Source organism: Leucopleurus acutus, assembly GCF_964270905.1.
Source record: "Leucopleurus acutus genome assembly, chromosome: 5".
Lineage (NCBI taxonomy): Eukaryota > Metazoa > Chordata > Mammalia > Artiodactyla > Delphinidae > Leucopleurus > Leucopleurus acutus.
Window position 1 is genome coordinate 6,001,956 of NC_139147.1, and position 24,054 is coordinate 6,026,009.

The window sequence follows — 24,054 nt, forward strand, 5'->3', positions numbered from 1 at the left end:
AAAAAACTGTATTTAAAACCAAAGATGAGATAAATACTACAATTGGCATAAGCTTTGATCTTTACGAAAATCACAGTGGAAAAAATAAAAGAGAGAGAGAAGGAAAGAAGGGGAGAGAGGGAGGGAGGAGAGTTAGAATTCTCAGAGGCGTAACATGGGGAGATACACAAATACACATGAAATGACACAACTACCAAGCTCAAAATTCTAGAGAAATGTACTAAAAGGATTTAGAAATGGTGTACAGAGTAATATCATAATATTGCAATGCCTACTCCTGCTTTATAGCAGATGGAGGATTTTTCAAGGGATCTTTTCTTATGCCTACTCACAACAAAAGCACAAATGATAACATTAAATCAGAGCAGTCTAAAAGTGCTTCTGGGGAATTCCCTGGCAGTATAGTGGTTATGACTCCACACTTATCACTGACAGAAGGCCCGGGTTCAATCCCTGGTCAGGGAACTAAGATCCCAGAAGCCATGAGGGGCACGGCCAAAAAAAATTAAAACTTAAAATAAAAAATTAAAAGTGCTTTTGTACAGAATAACTATTGAAATATAATCTAAGCCTGTTACCTTCTGGTCATCTTGTTTAAAAAATTATATGCATAGGAAGTTGCGGGGTAATAAATTAAAATGTTAACTTTTTATATCTGAGGAATGAGATTGTGGCCAATTTTTAAATTTATTCTTGGTAATTTTTTTTTACTATGATTTTCTATAATGAACATGACCTTGTAATCAGGAGGAAAAAAGGTTTCAAAATAAAAACAAGAGATCCATTTCCTGTAGTCTGGTAGAGAAGGTACTCTGGCACTCCTGCTGTAAAAAAGCTAAAAATGCCATATTAACTATACAAACATGTTTTTTAATCAGTTGTTCAGCTGGTAAACACTCAGGAAAGTGGGCATCAGGGAGGCAGGTAAACAGAGCTCTGAAGTCAGCTCACCTAATGGGCTGTCAACTGAAAAAAAAAAAAATGAACAAACTAAAAATTGAGAGTTGTGTTTTATTCGGCGGACAAAATTGAAGACCTAAGCCCAGGACACAGCATCTCAGATGGCTCTGAGGGACTGCTCTGAAGAGGCAAAGGGGGGGCCAGGATATACAGGAGTTTTTGCAGCAAAGACCAGGTACTAGGAACATCAAAAGATTACTATTAAAGAAAACCAGACATCTCAAGTTAAGGAATTTAGTGCTTTTCTGTGTATGGGAAGATGCAAGTCTGGGCTCACTGAAATCATTCCTTTGATGTGCACCTGTTCTGTCTGGGGCCAGGAGCCTGTGTTTTCCCATCCTGAGTCTCCTCAGGGTGCACCCTTGGGGGGGGGGGAGCTGCCGTGGCTGACAGCTTGATGGCGGGCATCCTGAGTTCCCTCAGGGCTCACCTTCAGGGAGGCTGTATTGTGATGGCATGATGGCTGCAACATTCTTTGTTTACTGATACGGCAGGCGACATTTTTAGTTCACAGGGCATTTGCTGAGCACCCAAAAAGCCTCCAGGACAAAACCCAGGGGACAAAACCAGGCTAAGTAGGGGCCTAGGAAGAGGTCCCCCTCACAAACTGGGACATCCAACCTGAGTGAGCTACCAAACTTAAACTCTGTTGACCATAACCAGCCCTCATCCTATTGGAGAGCCTGAAATTGGGTCACCCGGTCTCTGTAATTTAAAGTTTAAAGTGATTTGGGCTGGTAGTACCCCCAGGGCAGTGCAGATGCAAACCCTCTCTGGAAGAAACTACCTTTAATCCAGGCCTCAAGAAATTCCCCTAGAGAGGTCAGAGAAAGACTCAAGAAAACAGGGTGCTATGAGAACCAACGGGAACAACAGATATCTGGGTCAGATCTGCGAAGACTTCACATATCAGCGTTATTACTGTGGACAGAGAATGCCGCCTGCCGTTTCACTAAACGAAGGATGCTGTGGCCAGAAAACCATCAGCCACTGCAGCTGCCCCTGACTGCTGAGGGGATTCAGGATGGAGAAAAACGGGACACAGGCCCTAGATAGTAAAGATGCACATCAAAGGAATAATTTCAGTAAGCCCGGACACCTCAGGATATGGCTGAGTTCCAATAAAATCAACACACTTGAGCCTATAGGCCAAGTCCAGCTGCTCCCTGATTTTGCAAATAGTGGTTTGTTAACCCTGTTCTAACAGATAAACTTCAAGCAGGAGGAAAGTGATTTGAGATAAAAGGTCTCGTATGCAAGAGACTGGTAATTCTAAGAGAACATTACCGTTTTATACAACTCGTGGGGTTACAAAAAAAAAAGTAAGATATAGCTAAAGTATCACGTATCTATCACATAGGTTTATGACAAGAGGAGCATATACGTCGGGAGGGAAGGACTGGAGCTAAACTGTTGTGAGTCTTACACTGCTGATGAGGAGAGAAGGATATTAACTTTAAGCACTGATAAATTTTCTAGTATAAGCACTATAGCAAAAGTCAAATAACTTCAAAACCTATGGGTGAGAGGGATGTGAAAAACAAAAGGTAATTGTGAGATAACAGAGTGTATGTATTGGTCTCTGCCCCCAGTTCTCCGCACAGGGCTCCTGAAACCTGGTAACTGAGTGATGAGACCACCAGGTGCATCTTTGGTTCTAGTATTTCATCCTTGACCCCAGTTCCTGACACAGAGCTCCTAAAACCGTTGTCATTTCCTGGGTGATAGGAGTGTCTTTTGTCCTAAGAACGCGACTCTTGGTAGGCTCCTGAATGGCTCCTGGATGGGGGCTGGTCTTGGTTAGAAGCTTAGACTGTAGCTCCACACCCCACTGTCTAGAGAGGGGGAGAGGCTGAAAATGGAGTTAATGATCGAACATGCCTACATAATGCAGCCTCCATAAAATCCCAAAAGTACAGGGTTGGGGAGCTTCCGGGTTGGTGACCCCATGAAGATCTGGGGAGACCGGTGTGCCCAGAGGGCACGGAATCTCCTGCCCCTCCCCACACACCTTGCCCTGTGCTTCTCTTCCTCTGGATGTGCATCTGTGTCCTTTCTCCCATCCTTTATCATGAACTGGTAAACAGTAAGTAAATGGTTTTGCTGAGTTCTGTGAGCTGCTCTAGCAAATTAATCAAAGCTGAGGAGGGGGTCGTGGGAACCTCTGAGTTCTAGCTGGTCGTTCAGAAGCACAGGTGACAACCTGGACTTGGGGCTGGCATCTGAAGTGGGGGGGCAGGGGAAGGGGGAGGAGGGCAGTCTTGTGGGACTGAGCCCTCAACCTGTGGGATCTGATGCCATCTCCAGGTAAAAGAGTATCAGAACTGAGTTAAACTGTTGGACACCCAGCTGCTGTCCCAGAGAACTGCTTGTTATGGGGTAAAACCCACACGCATTTGGTGATCAGAAGTGTCAGGAGTTAAGTATTCTGTGTGTGTTGTAAAGGGGACAGAGGAGAAACGCAGGAGGAGGAAAGAACTGTAGGTTCTCCTAAAACAACAAATAAGGAGGAAAAAGAAAACAGAAAAGTGGAACGAATACAAACAAAAATAAAAGTACAAAATAATATGACATAAATCCAAATATATCAGTAATTTCAATAAGTGTAAATGGGCTATATGTTCTAATTAAAATACAATATAGATTGGATTTTTAAAATACAGCCATGTGCTCTTTATACACATATCTAAGCCACTGAGATACAGAAAGTCAAAGGGTGAGAAAAGGTCTGCCAGGCAAATACCATCCAAATGAAAGTTGGTGTAAAAAAACAAAAAAGACCTGAAGGCAAAAATTATTGCTAGAGATAACGCAGGTTACTATAACACAACAAAGAGTTCGATCCACCAGGAAGCTGTATGAGTTCTAAACATGCATCCATTTAACAATAACTTAAAAACATAAAGCAAAATTGACATAACTACAAGTCTGCATCATAATGGCAGACTTTTATATACCTTTCTCAGTAATGGATGGCTCAGGAAATAAAAGAACAGCAGTAAAGATAAAGATTTGAATAAGACAACTGGTAAGCCTGACCTAATGGACATATATAGAAGCCATACCCCAAAACTTTAAAACTTGTATTTTCCACCACCTACAGAGTATTTACAAAAATTCTATCCCAGTATATTTGAAAGTTGAAAAGAAATGGATAAATCCTACCCTGACATGCCTAATATGACTCAAGAAGAAATATAAAACTGAATAACCCCAGAATCACTATTAAGACACTGAAATCAGTAGTTAAAAATCTTCCAATAAAAATAAGAGAAAACCCAAGCAAGTTTTTACAAGCAAGTTCATCATATATTCAAAGAATAAATAATTCAGATCTTAAGCAATCTAGTCCAGAATATAGGAGGAACACTCTCCAACCCATTCTTATGAGGCTTGCAGAACCTTGATACCAAACCAGATAAGGAAAAAGGCAGTAATTCCACACTCATCATTTCTACTCAGCATCATACCAAACATCCCAGCCAGAGCAATTAGGCAAAAAAGAAATAAAAGGCATTAATTGGAAAGGAAGAAGTAAAACTACCTATATTCACAGATTACATGATTTTTACATGGAAAATCCTATGGAATCCACTAAAAAACTGTTGAATTGCTAAATGAGTTCTGAAGGTTACATAAAACAAGATCAATGTACAAAAATCAATTTCTGTACACTTGTAACAATCTGAAATGAAATTTTAAAACAATCCCATTTATAATAGCTTCAAAACAAGAGATGTGGGACTTCCCTGGTGGCACAGTGGTTAAGAATCCGCCTGCCAATGCAGGGGACACAGGTTCGATCCCTGGTCCGGAAGATCCCACATGCCGCGGAGCAACTAAGCCCATGGGCCACAGCTACTGAGGCTGTGCTCCAGAGCCCATGAGCCACAACTACTGAGCCTGGTGCTGCAACTACTGAAGCCCGTGCTCCACAACAAGAGAAGCCACCGCAATAAGAATCCCACGCACTGCAACCAAGAGTAGCCCCCGCTCGCCGCAGCAACAAAGACCCAAAACAGTAATGAAAACCCAATGCAGCCAAAAATAAATAAATAAAATGTATTAAAAAATTTTTAAATAGTGACACGTTTAAAAATTAAAAAAAAAAAAAAAAGATTGAACTCAGCGGCAAGACTCAGTATCCTGAGTGTTGAAAGAGGGACGCATACACTTTACCTTCCAAACATGCAGGCAGAAAAGGTGACCCACACAAACAATAGTGAACCCAGAGAGAAAATGAACCGTCTGCCCTAAGATCCACATGGTGTGCAAACCAACTACACACAGAGCTTTAAATCTTGTGACACCACCAAAAGGCTCTGTCATGAAGGACTTGTAAGAAAACAGCACCCTAGAAAATTTCCCTGTTAACTGGTAACCCCCCAACTATGAAAATGTACTCCCTGTAAAAGGTATACGTGGCCCTAGTGGAAAACCATTATGTGTGGTTTTTTTCAAGTTCAATATCCCTGGGTACTGACTTAACACGCTGGGAGGGGTATAAAAAAGTCTAAGGAACAGTCTCTGGCCCTAAAGGCACTTGCGGCATCGACAGAAAACACTTTATCACAAAAGTATCTAAAACATTAGAAATAAAAACACACAACAATAGACACCACAAGTCAATAGAAAATTAGTTGACAGAGCAGTCATATTGATATTACTTAAGATGTTCTGACGAGGAAGGGAAGAAAAAAGAAATCACTATTATCTAAAGCGGTCAGAGAAGGCTTAAAGGTCCAATAAAATATAAATAGATTGGACAGGAGGGGCTAGTGTGCGCACCACACACATGCACACACACACACACAGCCCCACACACACACACACAGCTATGTATGTGTAAGAAAAACCATGGGAGGCCACAAAGTCTGGCCAGGTCGGGGAAGAGGAAACTAGTTGAGCTAGCATTCCACCCACTTGCACTGGCAACAGAAGAACTGTATTAACCCCATACAAAAATGACTGTGGGTTTGTACATAAAGATTTCCCTGCTTGACTCACCATAAATATAAAGCAAACAAAATTGGCATGATGAGAGCTTTAGATGTATTTTTTAATATATATTTATTTATTTTATTTTATTTTTGGCTGCACTGGGTCTTCGTTGCTGCGCGCGGGCTTTCTCTAGTTGCGGTGAGCGGGGGCTACTCTGTGGTGGTGCGCGGGCTTCTCATTGCAGTGGCTTCTCTTGTTGCGGAGCACGGACTCTAGGCACGTGGGCTCAGTAGTTGTGGCTCGCGGGCTCTAGAGCGCAGGCTCAGTAGGTGTGGTGCACGGGCTTAGTTGCTCCACGGCATGTGGGATCTTCCAGACCAGGGATCAGATCCGTGTCCCCTGCACTGGCAGGCAGATTCTCAACCACTGCACCACCAGGGAAGCCCACTTTAGATGTATTTTAAATCAAACAGATGTCTATTCTCACATGAAACTATAAACTATACCCAGTAATTTTAAATAGAAACACAAAACCTACAGCTATCCATAAAATTTTAGAAAAGAGCGAAAGGCACAGATGTTAACACCAGTCGTCCCACTTCTGTGGAATCACAGGAGACTTTGCTTCCTCACTCCTTTTCTGTACTTTCCAGGTAGGATTTTTTAAAAAAAAAAAAGCAAACAGTTTTTGTGGGGGTTTTTTTTTAGGTATTACTTTTTTTTTTTTTTTTTTTTTTTGCGGTACGCGGGCCTCTCACTGCTGTGCCCTCTCCCGTTGCAGAGCACAGGCTCCGGACACACAGGCTCCGCGGCCATGGCTCACGGGCCCAGCCACTCCGCAGCAGGCGGACTCTCAACCACTGCGCCACCAGGGAAGCCCTAGGTATTACTTTTTAAAAGCTATTTTAAAAGCACGTACATCGATATTCATAAATGTATGGAATATCATGGGAAGAATCATAAAGAAACTAGTAAAAGTAGAAAAATGGGTGACACGACAGTAGAAGGTCAGAAGATGTACTTTCATCACATCCCTTTCTGTATCTTTTGAATTCAGTGCCACGTTTACTACCTATTTAAAAACAAACACCAGGGATTTCCCACTGCAGAGGGCACAGGTTTGATCCCTGGTCAGGGACCTAAGATCCCCCACAAGCCACTGCACAGCCAAAAATAAATAAATAAATAAATAATAAAAACTTTAAAAACACACACCATTTTTCAAAAACCACAAGAATGTGAAATGTGATGGACATTTAAATTTCCCTTATTTCATCTTCACAAACTATTAATGTATGTGGAAAGAGTGAACAGCTGTGAATTATAAATTTTTTCCTCTAGCCTCAGTAAAACCTGTCAAAAATCTTGCAGTATTAATTGCAAGAACATATCCTTGGGAGATAAATACGGGTCTTGTCAGGGAGACTTTCACCAATTAGTGATCCCAGGACGGTCCACAGTGCGCGTACCTGGCCACCCGACTGTTGACGGTGTGACCTGCCATTCACGCCACAGCTCACGAATCACATAGGGCCTGTGGCCTCGAAGGGGCCCAAGACCCCGAAGCTTCCTTCTGCTGCTATCATGTCCTCGGCAGGTCATCTGCTCATCCTCTGTGGCTAAAACGTACCTGTGAGGTGACTGGACGCTGGACACTGGTGTTTGCTGTAAATACAGCTGTATTCCCAGTTCTGCATCCTCTCCCAGAGCTGCAACAGCCTGGGGCCGGGTGAGTCTGAGGGATGAGGGGAACCCAAAACCCACTCTGTGACCATCAACTAAAGCAGCACAGTGCTCCGTCTCTACACAGCTCAATTACCAGAAATAATAACGAACTTACTATCACACCGTCAGGGAACACAAGGATACAAAAGTGATCTTTTAAACACTCGTGCTAGAAGTTCGCTTCACAGGGCTGTGGCCCACTTAGTGATCGTTTCAGGCCCTCTGCCACCGATCGGTCGTAGCAAGTAAGTGGCCGTAAGGAAGGAAGTCACACAAGCACTTGCAAGATTGTAATTAGAAAAAAGTGTTTTTAAAAATACTGAGCAGAATTATACTTGACGGGGCAAACATGTAGCCGTTGAAATTAACTTAATCAGGCTTCCCAGTTTGTTTTTTAAGTTTGTTCCATTCTACAGAGCATAAATATTAAATGCTTTAAAAATACGCTTCATTAGAAATACATTAAATATAAAACACACAGTTCAAACACAAAACAATGCATTATGGGCTCATGAATACATTTATAAAACACAGTAATGAAAAGTTAACAGCTTCAAATAAGTGGGTAACACCATCCAAAGGCTTGCCCAACAAATGACATTTTAGGAAGGAAAAAGCACAAGCAATGTCAATTAGTGTTATTCTCCTGGTAGTACTGCATGAGATTAAAAAACAAATTTTCAAATTCTAGTAGTAGTATTAAAATTAAGTTACTTTCTAATCTGGATTAAAAATAGCACAAAGTCTTTAAAGTACTTAAGTTATTAGAAAAGTTTGACTTTCCAGTTGGCAATGTGACCTTTAAAATATGCCGAGAGTGCAAATCACAAGTAACAACATGTAGCCCATAATGTCACACACTTCTTATCACAAATCTGGTGCCGTGCTGGCTGGTACACACGAGACTGACCTCCATGGCTCACGACAAATGTACAAAACTGTGATTCTTCTAAGAATCTCAACATGAAGTCCAAGAACAAACACGTTCAACAACAACAACTAACCTGTGGCTTGTGTTTCCTTTTTTAAAAAAACAAGCAAACAAAAATAAACAAAACAATAAAACAGTATAAATCAGATTTGTAATCTCCTAAGTGAAAATTCGTTTTTGAAAGTGCTGTAGCCAAATTCATCTTCTTTTTCAGCTGAAAGGGTGAAGCACAATGGCCACAACTTTGTTACAGACTAAAATCCAACAGGTAATTCCAACACCACCTAAAAATAAAGAAATTCAACATGAGAGCATGCCAGGAGTTCCGCCCACATTTCCTGCCTCTGCTACCTTTGACTTTAGGAAATAGAGCACTTCAGTCCTTTTTGAGTAGTGTTGGGCTAACACCAAGTTTGTGTTTCCTGGGTTCAAATTGATCACTTTTTGTGGGGGGGGGCTGCTCTGGGTCTTCGTTGCTGCACGCAGGCTTTCTCTAGTTGTGGCGAGCGGGGGCTACTCTTTTGTTGCGGCGCGCGGGCTTCTCATTGCGGTGGCTTCTCTTGTTGCGGAGCACGGGCTCTAGGTGCGCATGGGCTTCAGTAGCTGTGGCACACGGGCTTCAGTAGTTGTGGCTCTCAGGCTCTAGAGCGTGGGCTCAGTAGTTGTGGCTCTCAGGCTCTAGAGCGCAGGCTCAGTAGTTGTGGCGCACGGGCTTAGCTGCTCCGTGGCATGTGGGATCCTCCCAGACCGGGGCTCAAACCCGTGTCCCCGGCATTGGCAGGCAGATTCTTAACCACTGCGCCACCAGGGAAGCCCGCAGACTTTTTACTGATTCACAGAGCTGCCTTCTTTACTAAGCAGGAACTAGTCAAGACAACAAACAATGATTTGAATTTATCTTTCCTGCCAGAGGGATGTGCATCATTATTTATGATATTAATAGACTGTAAGACCACCCTGTCAGATGATCTGTTTTTCCCTTCCCACCAAAGCATTACAAGCACAAAGGAATGTTTACCCATACCTTTCTTGCCCCACTGATGCTGAGAGACAGGAAGAGAGGCCACAAGATGCCCGGAAGGGTGGCCTCTGGCTCCTCAGCTCAGCAACACTGAGAGCCACCAGCTACAACAATCCTGGCTGGGTCCGGGAAGAGGGAGGGGGAGGGGAAGGAAGGGGCCTGGCTAAATTGGAAATCTTTGACACGGTCATCCCTTTGACTTAGCAATTCACCTCCAGCATGATCACAAATCACAACCAAAGACTGGCTGACCAGGACGTGTACTGCAGCAGCATCTCTACAGCAAAAACTGGGGACTTAAATAAATATCCTTTAACAGGGAAATTAGTAAATTATGACACATCCAAATGAAGAACAGCTATTCAAAATTCCTTAATAAAGAAATTTATTAAGCTGCCCTCTCAGCACAGCCAGCAGCACGTCCGTCTCTACTCTGAAGAAATGTATTGATGTGGAAAAAGGCTTACATAATAAGAGGGGTAAAAAATTGTATGTGCCAGATAACCTTAACCATACAAAAATAAACAGAAAAAAAACTGGAAAAAATATACTACAATGTTAAGAGCGGTTCTCCACAGCTACTGAGTCTTTTTAAAAGTTTTTTCTTATATTTCTAATCACTCTATGATGACATGTACTAATTTTAACACCCAAAAGAAATTCTTTCAGAAGTCAAAGAATGGCCGATAGCAGGAAATGCTGCAGAGGGGCTAAGCATAGCGTGAATTGAAAAGGAGTCACAGAATTTGGGAACCAGAGGTGATGTTTCAATAAAAGGGGTATCAGACCCCAGGTATTGGGCTTGGATCACGGAGGCAGGCTGGGGTTGAACTGTAGCCCTGCTACTTCACATTTCGGTGACACTGGACACGTAAGTTCTCTAGACGTCAGCTCCTTTGCTGCAAGCCCTGTGTGAGGCGGAGACGCAGAGCTCTCACTGTGGGCGTCAGGCTGAGCTCAGCTGACCGAACCTCCCGCCACACGCCCCTAGGTCAACCTGGCCACGCTCTCCCACCGCATCTGCCAGCGCCCGCGTACCTGCCACTCCAGTGGGAAACGCTACCAGGCGGTCTAGTGGAGTTATCCACCGACTCGGCACCACGGCCACAGGGACAGAGTAGTACGTCCAGATGAGTGTGACCATCAGGGCAGCCTGCAAAGACACGGCTGGTGAGTGGAAACATCCCGCCAGGCACACAACCGATCACCACGGAAGACGAGGAAACATGGAAACAAACCAAGGAAACTCTCCAGATCGGTGACCTCAAACCCTACCCATGCAGTCCTCACAGCCAGCATATACACACTACCAGATTAGCTGACAGAGTAACCAAGGTCTCCCCCAGCGTAAGTGTTCTTTCCTCACTGAGCACCTCCTCTAAGCAGCCAGCTTACGCTAACTACACCTCATCAGTGACAAAAGTGACCTCACGCCTCTCAGATCCTTTAAAAACTAGCTACCGCTCTCACCCACACTCCCAAGTGCAGAGGTGAGCCCTCTGCAAGGTTAAGGGACGAGAAGCACTGCCTGCCCTCTCCTCCTTTCCCAGCAGCGCTCGGGCAGCTGTCTTCCATCCCCTTCGTGGCCTTGAACGTGCCACTCGAGCGATCGGACCTCAGAGCGCGGCTTGCTCAACTCCTCTCCCTGTGCAACCGCTCTCGCACCAAAGGGACAACGCCTCAGGATCAATGTCCTCAAACAAACCCAAACCACCTGGGCTCTGGGGGGCTGGGCGCAAATCTTTTCCCCCAAGAAAGATCACACATAGGACTGAAACTCAGAGACCATTTACAGCAGCCACTAAGTGTGCGAGCGGCACTTCCACACCCTCGGCTGAAGGAAGCAGCCGCAAACGGAACAAGTAAACATCCCCCAGGTAAGAACGTTGGGAATCAAAGGTCTTGGACTGACGTGAGAATGACGTGTTCCCTGCCTGAGAGCAGATATCTACACGTCACCTACACGTCTGCACACCAGGTGACAAGCAACGGCCACAGTCACTGACCCCCTTAGAAAATACAACGTCTAAATAAGCTCTCTCACTCCATACACCCCCAGGCTCCCAACACTGCACTGAAACAAAGGCAAAATGAAGGAACTCCAGAGAAGCGCATCTGCTAAAAAATCCCAACATTTAACAACTCTAAAAGACAAAGGCTAAAAGAGACTAAGAGAAACAAAGGCTTCATTTTAGTCTAACATAGAAATTCACAGTGTTCAGAGTTACACGCTAGCAGGACCACACAGCACAGCAGCTGAAAGTGGAAAAGCCAGAATTCCCAGGCCCGGATTCTGGGCCACATGGTTCTGGAGGACAGTCCGTTACCAACTTCAATGACCCCAGGTGACAGAATAGGACACTTACTTGCAATATGTAGAAAGCAACACTTATAACCCATTTTATCTTGGCCAACTGAGCTGTCCGTGCTTTCACTGAAAGAAAAAACAGGATGAAATGGTATCAGTCCTAAAAAAAAATGAAGAAGATATTCAAGCACACAGAAATGTTATTTCTTCTCATAAACTATTTTCTAACTATGTATGTAACATCTGCTCAATATACTTAGAAAAGCGAGTTCCCTGATGGTCCAGTGGTTGGGACTCTGCACTCTCACTGCCGAGGGCCTGGGTTTGATCCCTGGTCGGGGAGCTAGGATCCCACAAGCTGCGCAGCACAGCCAAAAAGCAAACAAAATATATATACACATACACACACACACACACACACACACACACACACACACACTTAGAAAATATAAAACAGAATTTCTTAGAAGTCACCCTCTGTGCCGTTATTTAAAATAGAATCACCCACAGATTATGAGATTTGAAGTTTTAATTTTAAAAACTCATAAAGCTATTCATCTAAATCAGAGATTCTTTTACGAGGCACTTACCAACGGGACCACCTTTTTCTTCCTGGATTTCCCAGACCACACAGCACACTAATCCGTAAGTGGGAGTCAGGTCTGTCTCAGGCCTGGGCAGGCCCCTGTGCATGTTCTACTAGCCACGCACTCTCTCAGCACACAAGCTGACCTCCTATCCATCAGAGGAGACTGTTAGGAATGGTGGCAAACATAAAGCTGAGTGAGACCTGATCCCCAGCCTGAAGTCTACACTTGGATAAGGACACTGCTGGGCATTTTTTAGAGCATTCACAAAAGCTCCGGGGAATCCACCATGAGATTTTTCTAGGCTTCTCTCAGAAAAGTGTTGAATTTGAAAATGTCAACCTACAGAGAATGAAGAAAATCAAAGATGTTAGAGGTTTCTGTGTGGTTGCGTGTTTTTTTGTTGTTCTTTTTTTTTTTTTTTTGGCCACGACTCTCGGCTTGCGGGATCCCGGACCAGGGATCGAACCCAGGCCCACAGCAGTGAAAGTGCCGAGTCCTAACAACTAGACCACAAGGGAAGTCCCCAAGCTTCTGTGTTTAGAAAGCAAAGGTTCACCAGCAAATAAGGAGAAAGTAACAATTATTATTACTGGGTCTCTTCTAGACAACTTAAAAGTCTCTGTCAGCATCAGAACCTCAAAGATCAAAGCACATGTGCCGTGCCTCTTTCTATAAAGATTTCTCTGTTAATCAGCTCGTACGAAGCTTCCCACACTACACACGAGAACAGTACCATGAGTTTTGAGCTTATCAGTCATCTTGTTGATCTTCCTCTCCAGCCTGGCGTATCTGGCAAACTCGTCCATCATGCTGACGGTGGAGAGCTCCTGCTTCATGCCCTGGATCTCTGCTCGCATCTGTGACTCCTGCTTCACGTCCTTCTGCAGCACCCTGGACATCTGGTGGAGGTGGCAGCCGGGATCAGCCTTCTCCCCCACCCCCTCCCCCATCCGCTTGCTGCCTCCTGCAGCTGGGCACGCTGCCCTTTACCCCCATGGCCAGGCTCTGCTGCCCGGTCCCGGTCCTGCTGCCCCCGACCACAGAAACGAAAACTCCCCCCCAACACACCCCGCCCCTTGAGTCTTTATTCAATTACGTTTTTCCTTCTGCAGATATGCCCACGGACTGCTACAGCACAAATGTACATATCCCTCATTTTTACTGCAAAATTGTGATTACAGGGTGAAAACTGATTCCATCCCCAGAGCTCCATTCAGGTGACAAGGACCGTGCACGCCCCTCATTCCTGTAGAATTCTGTGCTAAATTAGGTGGGCCGAGCAAGGGGGGTGCCGGCCGTCAGGGATGAAGCGGTGGCAGGTGAAGAGGGCATTCCCGCAGAGGGGCTGCCTGGCGTGAGAGTCGGGGTCCCACAGCAGGAGGGGCACACGTGACAAGAGGAGGTGGTGGTGGAGGCCGAGGGCGAGTTACAAAGGATTGCGCAAGTCACGGAGACCTACTGAGGATACTGTGAACCAGTTTTCTCACTGTGAGAAAAGGGAGTGAGAAATATGCATTGGGAGAGAACCAGAATGAATCCCGTGGGACTGGATGAGACCTGGAGGCACAGGTGTGACCTCGTGGTTTTCCACAGATACACAGACAGATGAAATAGCAGACGTAAATGTTTGTGAAGAGGAGCCTCTGACCGCCAGGCCCCACGTGGGACACGACCGGCCCAGGAGCCCTCCTGGCCGCCTGGACAGTGGAGGGGACCCAAGTGTGACGGCACCTGCCCGCACCGTCCCCAGACGCCCCCCACAGACACACACAACGGCCAGGACACCGCCAGCGGCCTGGGTACACATGCAGTGGCTGCCAGGTAGCACCCAACAACACACAGGGACAGGTGAAGGTCCCAGGAGAGCAAGGGGAGAGCAAGGGGACCACACTCGCACCTGCGCGGGGAGGTCCACGGGCGACCTCGTAGGGGACTGAGAATTCCCCAGGGACTGACCCGGAGTGATGAGTGTACCTCCCCAAATCAACGCCCACGGTACCTGGTGAGATGCAAAGAGAACACAGCATCCTTTATGTGACATCCTCGCCAAACACTGGACAAAGATGTCCACAGGAGGCCATTGTGCAAAATCACTGCCCTGCGACATTCGGAAATGTCATCCTCGCAATTCAAGGCAAGACCAAGACTCCTTCTAGACTGAAGAGACATGACAAGTATGTGCTATACATGGTGCTGACTGGGGTCCTTCTGCTACAAAGGACGTCACTGGGACGAGGAAACCCTGAACGAGACGGGAGGATTGTACCTGACAGCTGTACTGCGGCCAACGCCACTGTTTATACACTAATGTACTGGGGAAAGAGGGCACTCGGGTTGACAACTTACTTTCAAATGGTTCAGGAAACAAAACCAGTTCTTTCTAATGAATGTATAACTTTTTTGCACATTTGTGTTTGTTTCACATTCTTAAAAATATATTAATAAAGATACATTAATAAACTATATTAATATATTTCCCTGTACTGGTACATAGCTGGTGCACAATAAATCAGTCTGTTCCTCTAGCCCCTGATCCCCCCTGCCTGGTGCACAGGAGGGTGACTCTTCAGTTCGAGCTGGCCAAGGACATACACTCTAGCCAGATCCACCCTAGAGCAGAAAACAGGAATGCACCAAATTATCTTTAAAAATCACAGAATCATCTTAAAGAGCAAGGAATTCATAGATGCTGCTTCAACTCTGTAAATCAAGAAACAGGGGCAGGGACTTCCCTGGCGATCCAGTGGTGAAGACTCTGTGCTTCCATTGCAGGGGGTGTGGGTTCGATCCCTGGTCCGGGAACTAAGATTCCCGAATGCCATGTGAAACAGTGAGGCACAGCCAAAAATTCAAATAAAGGTGTATTTTTAAATTTTGATTAAAAAAAACAGGTGCAGGGTGGGGAAAGGACTTTCAGAGGTGATGGAGATATTCTCTACCTTGATTGTTTCAGTGGTTACCCTGATTAAGTGTGCCAAAACTCATCAAACTGCCCATGTACAAGAAGTGAATTTCACTGAATGCAAATTACACGTCAATAAACCTGACTTTTAAAACTAGGATTTAGGGCTTCCCTGGTGGCGCAGTGGTTGAGAGTTCACCTGCCAATGCAGGGGACACGGGGTCGTGCCCCGGTCTGGGAAGATCCCACATGACGCGGAGCGGCTGGGCCCGTGAGCCATGGCCGCTGAGCCTGTGCGTCCAGAGCCTGTGCTCCGCAACAGAAGAGGCCACAACAGTGAGAGACCCGCATACCGCAGAAAAAAAAAACAACTAGGATTTAAAAAGAAATAGAGGGGGGACTTCCCTGGTGGCGCAGTGGTTAAGAATCTGCCTGCCAATGCAGGCAACACAGGTTCGAGCCCTGGTCCAGGAAGATGCCACATGCCGCACAGCAACTAAGCCCATGTGCCGTAACTACTGAGCCTGCGCTCTAGAGCCCGCGAGCCACAACTACTGAGCCCGTGAACCACAACTACCAAAGCCCACGTGCCTAGAGCCCATGCTCTGCAAAAAGAGAAGCCACCACATGAGAAGCCCTCGCACAGCAACAAAGACCCAACGCAGCCAAAAATAAATTAAAAAAAAAAAGAAATAGAGGGGCAAACACATGACGTACATAGCATTATAGAGAATACAGGCTGTGCTTCACAGATTTTTTTAATCGAAGGCTTGTAGCAACCCTGCATCAACCAAGTTTACTGGCACCATTTTTCCAACAGTATTTGCTCATTTCACGTCTCTGTGTTACATTCTGGTAGTTCTCATAATATTTCAAACTTTTTTATTATTGTTATATTTGTTATGGTGTTCTTTGATTAGTGGTTTGTTTTTTTTTTAGGCCACACCACGGGGCTTGCGGGATCTTAGTTCCTGGACCAGGGATTGAATCCGAGCCCTCAGCGGTGAAACGGCAGAGTCCTAACCACTGGATCAGCAGGGTATTCCCTGATTAGTGATCTGTGATGTTACTACTACAACTCACTAAAGGCTCAGATGATGGTTAGCATTTTTTAGCAATAAACAAATTTTTAATTAAGGCATGTATACTTTTTTTACACAATGCTATGCTACTGCACACTTAATAGACTCTAGTGTAAACGTAAGTTTTTTATGCACTGGGAAGCCAGAAATTGCATGTGACTCACTTTACTTCAATATTCACTTTATGGCAGTAGCCTGGAACCAAACCCACAATATTTCCGAGGTACGCTGTACATAAAACAATTAAAAACTGGAAAGACCAAAAATGGTTACTCAGGAGTGGAAAGTGAGTGAGGACAGGAGAATAAACTTGAGGGGAACTGAAGAGATTTGTGGTTAAAATTAGGAAATGCAGCGCTTGAAGAAAAAATGAATAATTACATCTACAAGTACAAAAAAAGCAAATTTGGAAGTGTTTAAGTTTGCAAATAGGTACCAACATTAATCCAAGACCTCCTTACAAATAACTGTTAAAATATACTAGAATTATGAATTGAAATGTAAGATTTAAGGAGATTTGAATTTTTTAAATGTTCTTAATATTAATTTTTTTAATATTTATTTATTTGGCTGCGCCAGGTCTTAGTTGCGGCATGTGGGATCCAGTTCCCCAACCAGGGATCGAACCTGGGACCCCTACACTGGGAGCATGGAGCCCTAGCCACTGGACCACCAGGTAAGTCCCAATATTAATTTTTAAAACATAAACATCTGGGGCTTCCCTGGTGGCACAGTGGTTAAGAATCCACCTGCCAATGCAGGGGACACAGGTTTGAGCCCTGGTCCGGGAAGATCCCACATGCCACGCAGCAACTAAGCCAGTGCGCCACAACTACTGAGCCTGCACTCAAGAGCCCGCGAGCCACAACTACTGAGCCAGCGCACCACAACTACTGAGCCCGCACGCTTAGAGCCCATGCTCCGCAACAAGAGGAGCCACCACAATGAGAAGCCCGCGCATGGCAACGAAGACCCAAAGCAGCCAAAAATAAATAAATTAAATAAATAAATTTTAAAAATTTATATCTTAAGTCTTTTCTTTTTAAATGTCTATCAGGTTTTTAATTTTTTTGGGGGGCTGCGTTGGGTCTTCGTTGCTGCATGCGCGCTTTCTCTAGTTGCGGTGAGCGGGGGCCACTCTTCCTTGCAGGGTACGGGCTTCTCATTGCGGTGGCTTCTTCTGTTGTGGAGCACAGGATCTAGGCGCACAGGCTTCGGTAGTCTCTTAACCGCTGTGCCACCAGGGAAGTCCCCTGAAGTTTTTATGTACTCAAAGGTGTATTAAATCTCCCACTTGACAGAAGCTGATAAACTGTGTAGGGTATGGTTTTTCAAAGACCTGGAGATGGGTCCACAAGTAATTCTAAAGCAGAAAAGAAAATAAGTTTTTAAAGATCAGTGAGGGAATTCCCCAGCGGTCCAGTGGTTAGGGCTTGGCACTTTCACTGCCTGCTGCCCAGGATCAAATCCTGGTCAGGGAACTGAGATCCCGCAAGCCATCAATCAATAAACAAACAAACAAACAAACAAAATTTGCTTATCATAAAAAAAAGTACGGTGGGAGAATCTGGAAAGAAAACAAGGGCAGAACCAATCCTTTGCTTCTCTTGTCTCCAGACGCTGGCCCTCTGCCTGTGTGAGATCACAGTGTCCTCCTCAGTCACCCTCTGATCCTGTCCAAGTTGGACACTCCCTCTGCCAACAAAATGCCAGGACTTGCGGTGGCACTGGGGTTGTTCAAATCCTCACTCCCCCACTCAATGGCTGGCAACTCTCTGGACTAGTCCCATCTGAAAATCGTGCCCGACGACATTTACAGCCCAAAGGCTCCTCCCTCCCGGAACACAGCAGGCATCCCTGGGAATGGCGGCTCAGGCGTGTCCCTAACACCGCAGGGAGACCCCTCACCCCGGGAAGGGCCCAAGGCACAGAACAACCCCACATGCCCCTCAGCCAGGACCGGCCAAGTCGGGCCCACTCCTCGCAGCCCTGGTCCCCGGCACGGGGGAGTCCGCATCCGCCAGGCCGCACCTGCTCGTGCGCACTCAACCCCCCTCGCCGCCTCTGTCACCCCCTCAAACAGCACTTGGGGCTCATGCTGGTCCACAGCAAGAACTCTCTAGACGACCGTGCTCCCTGGAAACGGGGAGGGTCTCAGCAAGGCCCTCAGCGGCAGGCCCTGCAGTGTCCACCCCTCACCTCAGTGGCCCAGGCCCCTAAAGAGAAAAGGGAAACGGCCCCTTTTTAGACCAGCAAGTTAAGTGATTTTGAAGTTGTCAAACACAAAAGTGGCGGCCAGTCCCACACACCAAGTCCCAGAGGACAGCCTGCACTGCACCCATGCCCAAGGTCTGCAAAGCAGGGAGGTCTGTGAGGAAGGGGCCCCCGGCGCCTGAGCACCGCACGCGGCTCTCGGGGACCCGCAGGCAGCCCTCCCGCGCGTAGGTCCTGGGGCGCCTGCGCAGGGCACGCATCTCTCCGCAACCCGCAGGCCGCCCTCCAGCGCATAGGCCCTGGCACGCCTGAGCAGGGCACATGGCTAACTAGGAGCTCCCCCCGCCCTCGGCCACGCCAGTCCTGGGGCCCGGGGCGCCTGCACAGCGCGCCTCCGGCCACGGAGGGGGGCGCTCCGCTGGGTGGTCTTTGTCCCCTCTGCCTCCGCCTTTGGTTGTGCTGGATCGCAAATGCATCCTGTGGCTGGAAAGGAAACATGAAAGAACTCGCAGGAAAATTCTAACCAAGTCAACACCGAGGATTGGGCGTCCTTATCCAGGCACCCAGCCCCCACCCCAGTATTTGGCTGAGGTCCCATCCCAGGACCTTGCAGCACTCTGCTGGGAGAGGACTTCTTGAACTTGAGAGACTTCCTCAAAGGGCCTCTCCTGACTAATGGGAAGGTGCGCCCCTTCCCTGCTCTGGCTGAAGGGAAGAAGCTTCGGAAACCCTGGAAGGAAGGCTACAGTCTGAGGTGCAGGGGGCATGGCCCGTTCCCAGTCAAACTGATCCTCACTGGAGTCTTTCCCACGTGCATCCTCAGATCAGCGCCTGTGATGGGGCAGCCTGTAACGGTCGAGAAGCAGCAGCATTTTACCCTACACGGGACCAGCGCGTTCCTTACAGCTTTTCACTGACCCTCAACACAAACCATATCTCTTTATTACTTTTCCCTGTTTGAACACCAGCAACTGTACTCTGCTAGGATAATGTTATCCTTCTGAACCTGGCTAACAATTCTGACAGTGTTACAACCAAGGGAAAACGGGTCTAAGAAGGCTAACTGGTTGGAGGTTAGAGAGGTTACACAGCCGGTAGGATGCAGCAAAGGACGTGACACAGGTCCAAGGATAAACCCAGTGTTCATTCACCTGAACGACAAACAGCCACCCTGATAAGGCACAAACCTCGTGCATGTGTAGACTGCAGCAGTAACTTCTTATGAGAGTGTGCTAGCTGCAGGGCACAGGTTTGGTGAAGGAGCCAGAGGTGATGACAGTTCTTATTTACAGCCACTGCCATATCCCAAACACTCTCCTCCTTCCCCCTCAGCTTATGAGAAACTAGGAACAATTCACAGAGGAATACAAAACCAACACAGCCTCTTTCAGCAATTGAGGTTAGTTTTGTGTGTGCGGTTCCAATATAAGGTGAAATGAGATGGGGTAATAGGAAGAATCGAAGTGATACTGCATGTAAGATGGGCAGGCAACCCACAGAATGGGAGAAGATGTTTGCAAATCATGTATCTGATAAGGAGCTAATATCCAGACTATATAGAGAACTCCTAACTTAACCACAAAAACGCAGCCACTCACACTCGATGTGGGCCTCCAGAGTGCCCTTCCCCTAGGGAGAGCGCCTGCAGCCCCATTAGAAAAGGGGCCACAGACCTGAATAGACTGTTTTTCAAAGATATACAGATGGCCAATAAGCAAATGAAATGTTCAACATCACTAATCATTAGGAAAATGCAAATCAAAACCACAAAGAGAAGCCACTTTGCATCCATTAGGATGGCTATTATCCAAAAAGGAAAAATAATAACTAAAAATAACAAGTGTTGGAGAATGTGGAGAAACTGGAACACTTGTGCATTGCTGGTGAGAATGTACATGATGCAGCCACTGTGGAAAACAGTACAGCAGTTTCTCAAAAAGATTAAAAACAGAATTACCATATGATCCAGCAATTCCACTTCTGGGTATTTACCCAAAAGAACTGAAAGCAGAGATTTGAATAAACACTCGTACACGAACGTTCTAGCAGCATTATTCACAATGGCCAAAAGGCAGAAACAATCCAAATGTCCATCAAAAGATGAATGAACAAACAAAATGTGGTATATACATACCGTGGAATATTATTCAGCCTTATGAAGGACAGAAATGCTAACACAGGCTGCAACAGGGATGAACCCTAAGGACATGATGCTGAGTGAAGTAAGCCAGGCATAAAAGGACAAATATTATACGATTTCACTTACATGAGGTGCCTAGAATAGTCAGATTCATAGAGACGGAAAGTAAAATGGTGGTTGCCAGGGACTGGGGGAAGGGGCATGCGGATAACGCCCCATGTTTACTCGGGACAGAGTCTCAGTTTAGGAAGCTGCAGTTCTGGAGACGAAGGGTGATGAACAGTTGCACAACAATGTGAATGTACTCAATACCACTGAACCATATACCTAAAAATGGTTAAAATGGTAAATTTTATGTTATGTATATTTTACCACAATTTTTAAAAAATAAGAAAAAAGAAAAGTGGGCTGGGGCCTACTCTTCAAGGGTCTTTTATGCAATGCTGAGTACTTTGGACACCATCTTAAAGACAAGGAAGCATCAGGAAAGATTCCCAACAGGGGATGGGATTAAGAGAGAATTGCCTCAGGACAACTTGGGTGATAAGGTCCTAGAATAGAGTTTTACACAAAGCAGGCACCCGACGGATACCAGTAGAGTAGAACAAAAAGAAGTAGAAACCCTGTCTAGTCTCATATACCCCACCACCACCACCAATTTATACCAGGAGAGAAAAGCAGAACTGAGTTCCCAGGACACTGGTATAGTGTGTGCACCCCATCTTTGAGTCTCGGCCTAAGTCAGACAGCCCCTCACTCCCACTGTCGGCCTACAGAGGGCGCCCTTCCGCGGAGAACAGCTCCTCACCTTCTCCACACGCACCTCCCATCAAATATGCCACCAAACCCCCTATTCACGCTCCAACAGGCAGAGGGGCAGACCTCGGAGAATCACACACCAAGGATCAAACCTCCACCCCAGCAATCACTAGCTGGATGTCTTAGGACAACTACTAGACTCTGAGTCAAACACACCTCCTCTGGGAGGTACAGGAAGATGGCATGACAGTCACGGCAACCGTGGCGACTGGACACGAGGAAATTACTCATGATGGACAAAACGCCCCGCAGAGAGTGCTCCCAAGTGCCCGTCGCTCCTCTGGGTATAGGAAACATCACAGAGCACTGGGATTCTAAGTCTACACTGTCTCCAACCCCTCCCGCCCCAAGAATGGGGGCCCCTGCATCCTGAGACCCGTCCCCAGGGACCCTGCACAGCTGCACTGCACGCGAGAAGGCGAGACTTCCCAGAGCCCCGGACGCCGTGCTGCAGGCACTGGCCCTCCCCACGCCCCCACCCCAGCAGCCTGAGGCTGCTCGACGCCCCCAGGAACCAGAGAATAATGGAAATGAGTGCGGCTGGCAGAAGGGCACTGAGAACTCCAGACCGCTGCCACGCGAAAACGTGGCCAAGCGTTATCAGGCATTTTTTTTTTCTCCCCAAGAATCCAGAAAACCGGATATGGGGGTAAAGCGTTGCGACTTGACATTAGCAACTCACTCAAAAACATCTTAAAACACAGAACGGCCCAACCAAGACGCCTCTGCAGGCCGAATCCGGCCGTCGGGCGGCCAGTTTGAGACCCGTGTCTACGGCACGCTGGGGCGGCAACCCCACCGGCCCCTGGAAGGCCAGATAGCCACTTACGAAGGAGGAGAAGGACGGGAGGAGGATCCTGAGTACATTGCACCCAAACACGAAGCTGAGCACCAGCAGCCAAGCCCAGCGGTCGGCCTCGGCCGCGCTCATCTCGGAGGCTCACGGCGGCGCCAGCTCGGCTAAATCAGCTCCACCTGGGACCAAGCCGGAGGCCGCGCGTGCGCAGTGAGCCCAGCGGCCCGCAGAGGGGCGCCGCCGCGCCTGCGCACTGCGCCGCACGCGGGGAGGCGGGGCCGTCTCTTGCTCCGCGCTCTGGTTAACGCCAGCCTTGCCCTTGGCCTTCCCGGCTTCCGTAGACTTCTCGCACCCGTCCCACCATCCCGCGGAACCTGTTTTCCAGATTCGGCCTCCACCATGTCTCTGGTTTTGTTGTATCTGCAAACCACTTGTGTGGTTATGTAATTAATACTTTCTTTAAACTGACTCACCTTTATTCCTAAATAAATGTATTTTCAAATAAACCTTTCCGTAAATAGAAGCCTACGGTAATGATAGTAGCAAGTAACCGTAAAAAGAAAAACGTTTTGTAAGTAGTTTTTAGTAAGTCGTGTTTACATTTCAAAGCTAAACATTGTAGTAAATCTAAGTAATTTACAAAACTGCATACCTGAGGTCCTGGTTACATTCAGCCTGTAATAAAGTAGCCTACATTTATGGGAAGATGAGGTTTTACAGCGAAAGAATCCTAACTCACAGTTATGTGTAGTAGGTAAAGCAAAAGATGATTAGCTGCCTCTCCTGCCCTGGTTGGAGTCTGAGAACTAATTCCCAATCAGAATGAATGGAGGAGCTGTGGTTCTACAAATTTCTGATTAAAGAAAACATGTGAAGCGAAACTATTCGATAGAGGTAGAGGGAATTATTTCCATGGAGAGGTTTCTTGGCCGGTAGGTGATGCTGAACTGACCAAAACAAAAGACAGGCTTGGAGCCTGCTTCTGCTCCATAGCCTTCCCCTCCAGCTGGACCATCCAAGGCAGCCTGGCTGCTAGCTCCTCTACCCACTAAAGGTTTGGAAGGATTGGAAGTAGAAACCACCTCGTGAAAAGTGACAGCAGATCCTCCGGCCTCCATCTCCCGGCGCCCAGTCTCTGCTTTTCAGGCGGAAGAGGAGAGCATCGCCTGCTCCCCACCCGTACCACACCCCATCCCAGTGCCACATCCCCGCAGGAGGAGGATCACCAATTCCTGGTGAGATGAGAATTTGACAGAAAACCCTGGAGAATGTCCTGGACTGTACAACAGTGGTAGGAGAGGACCAGCTGTACCTGGCCAGTGTGAACAACTCAGCTCTCTCCTATTGCTCCATCTGGGCAGCTCTTAAGAAGTGCGCTAACAAAGGCTGCCAACACCATCCGAGTACCACACTAGGCCATCAAGTTAAAAAGAAAAAAGTATCCGTCCCATAGAAAATAAAGACTGTGATAATGTCACAAATGGATTTCAGTCCAGAGCAAGACTGGCAGAAAATACTAACACCATTGGGGGTTTTCATCAAACCATTTCTTGTTCAGAACAAACAAGTCTTGGAACCTCTAACATAATACAACAATTCCTCTTCATAGGACTTCAGAGAATGTG

General features: G+C 46.6%; 1 protein-coding gene across 2 annotated transcripts; it reads right to left on the reverse strand.

Moving 5' to 3' along the window:
- Positions 1-7,752: 7,752 nt before the first annotated feature.
- Positions 7,753-22,604, reverse strand: GET1 (guided entry of tail-anchored proteins factor 1). 2 transcript variants are annotated; one of them, XM_082839820.1, is made up of 5 exons: positions 22,463-22,604; positions 13,210-13,375; positions 11,945-12,012; positions 10,617-10,731; positions 7,753-8,841 (listed from the first exon to the last, which is right to left on the reverse strand). In XM_082839820.1, the coding sequence occupies exons 1-5, from the start codon at positions 22,562-22,564 to the stop codon at positions 8,768-8,770; spliced, it is 525 nt and encodes a 174-aa protein (XP_082695946.1). In that variant the 5' UTR covers positions 22,565-22,604; the 3' UTR covers positions 7,753-8,767. The 2 variants fall into 2 exon arrangements, with proteins under 2 accessions (XP_082695946.1, XP_082695945.1); XM_082839819.1 differs by lacking the exon at positions 7,753-8,841 and adding an exon at positions 10,291-10,486.
- Between the last annotated feature and the right edge of the window lie 1,450 nt (positions 22,605-24,054).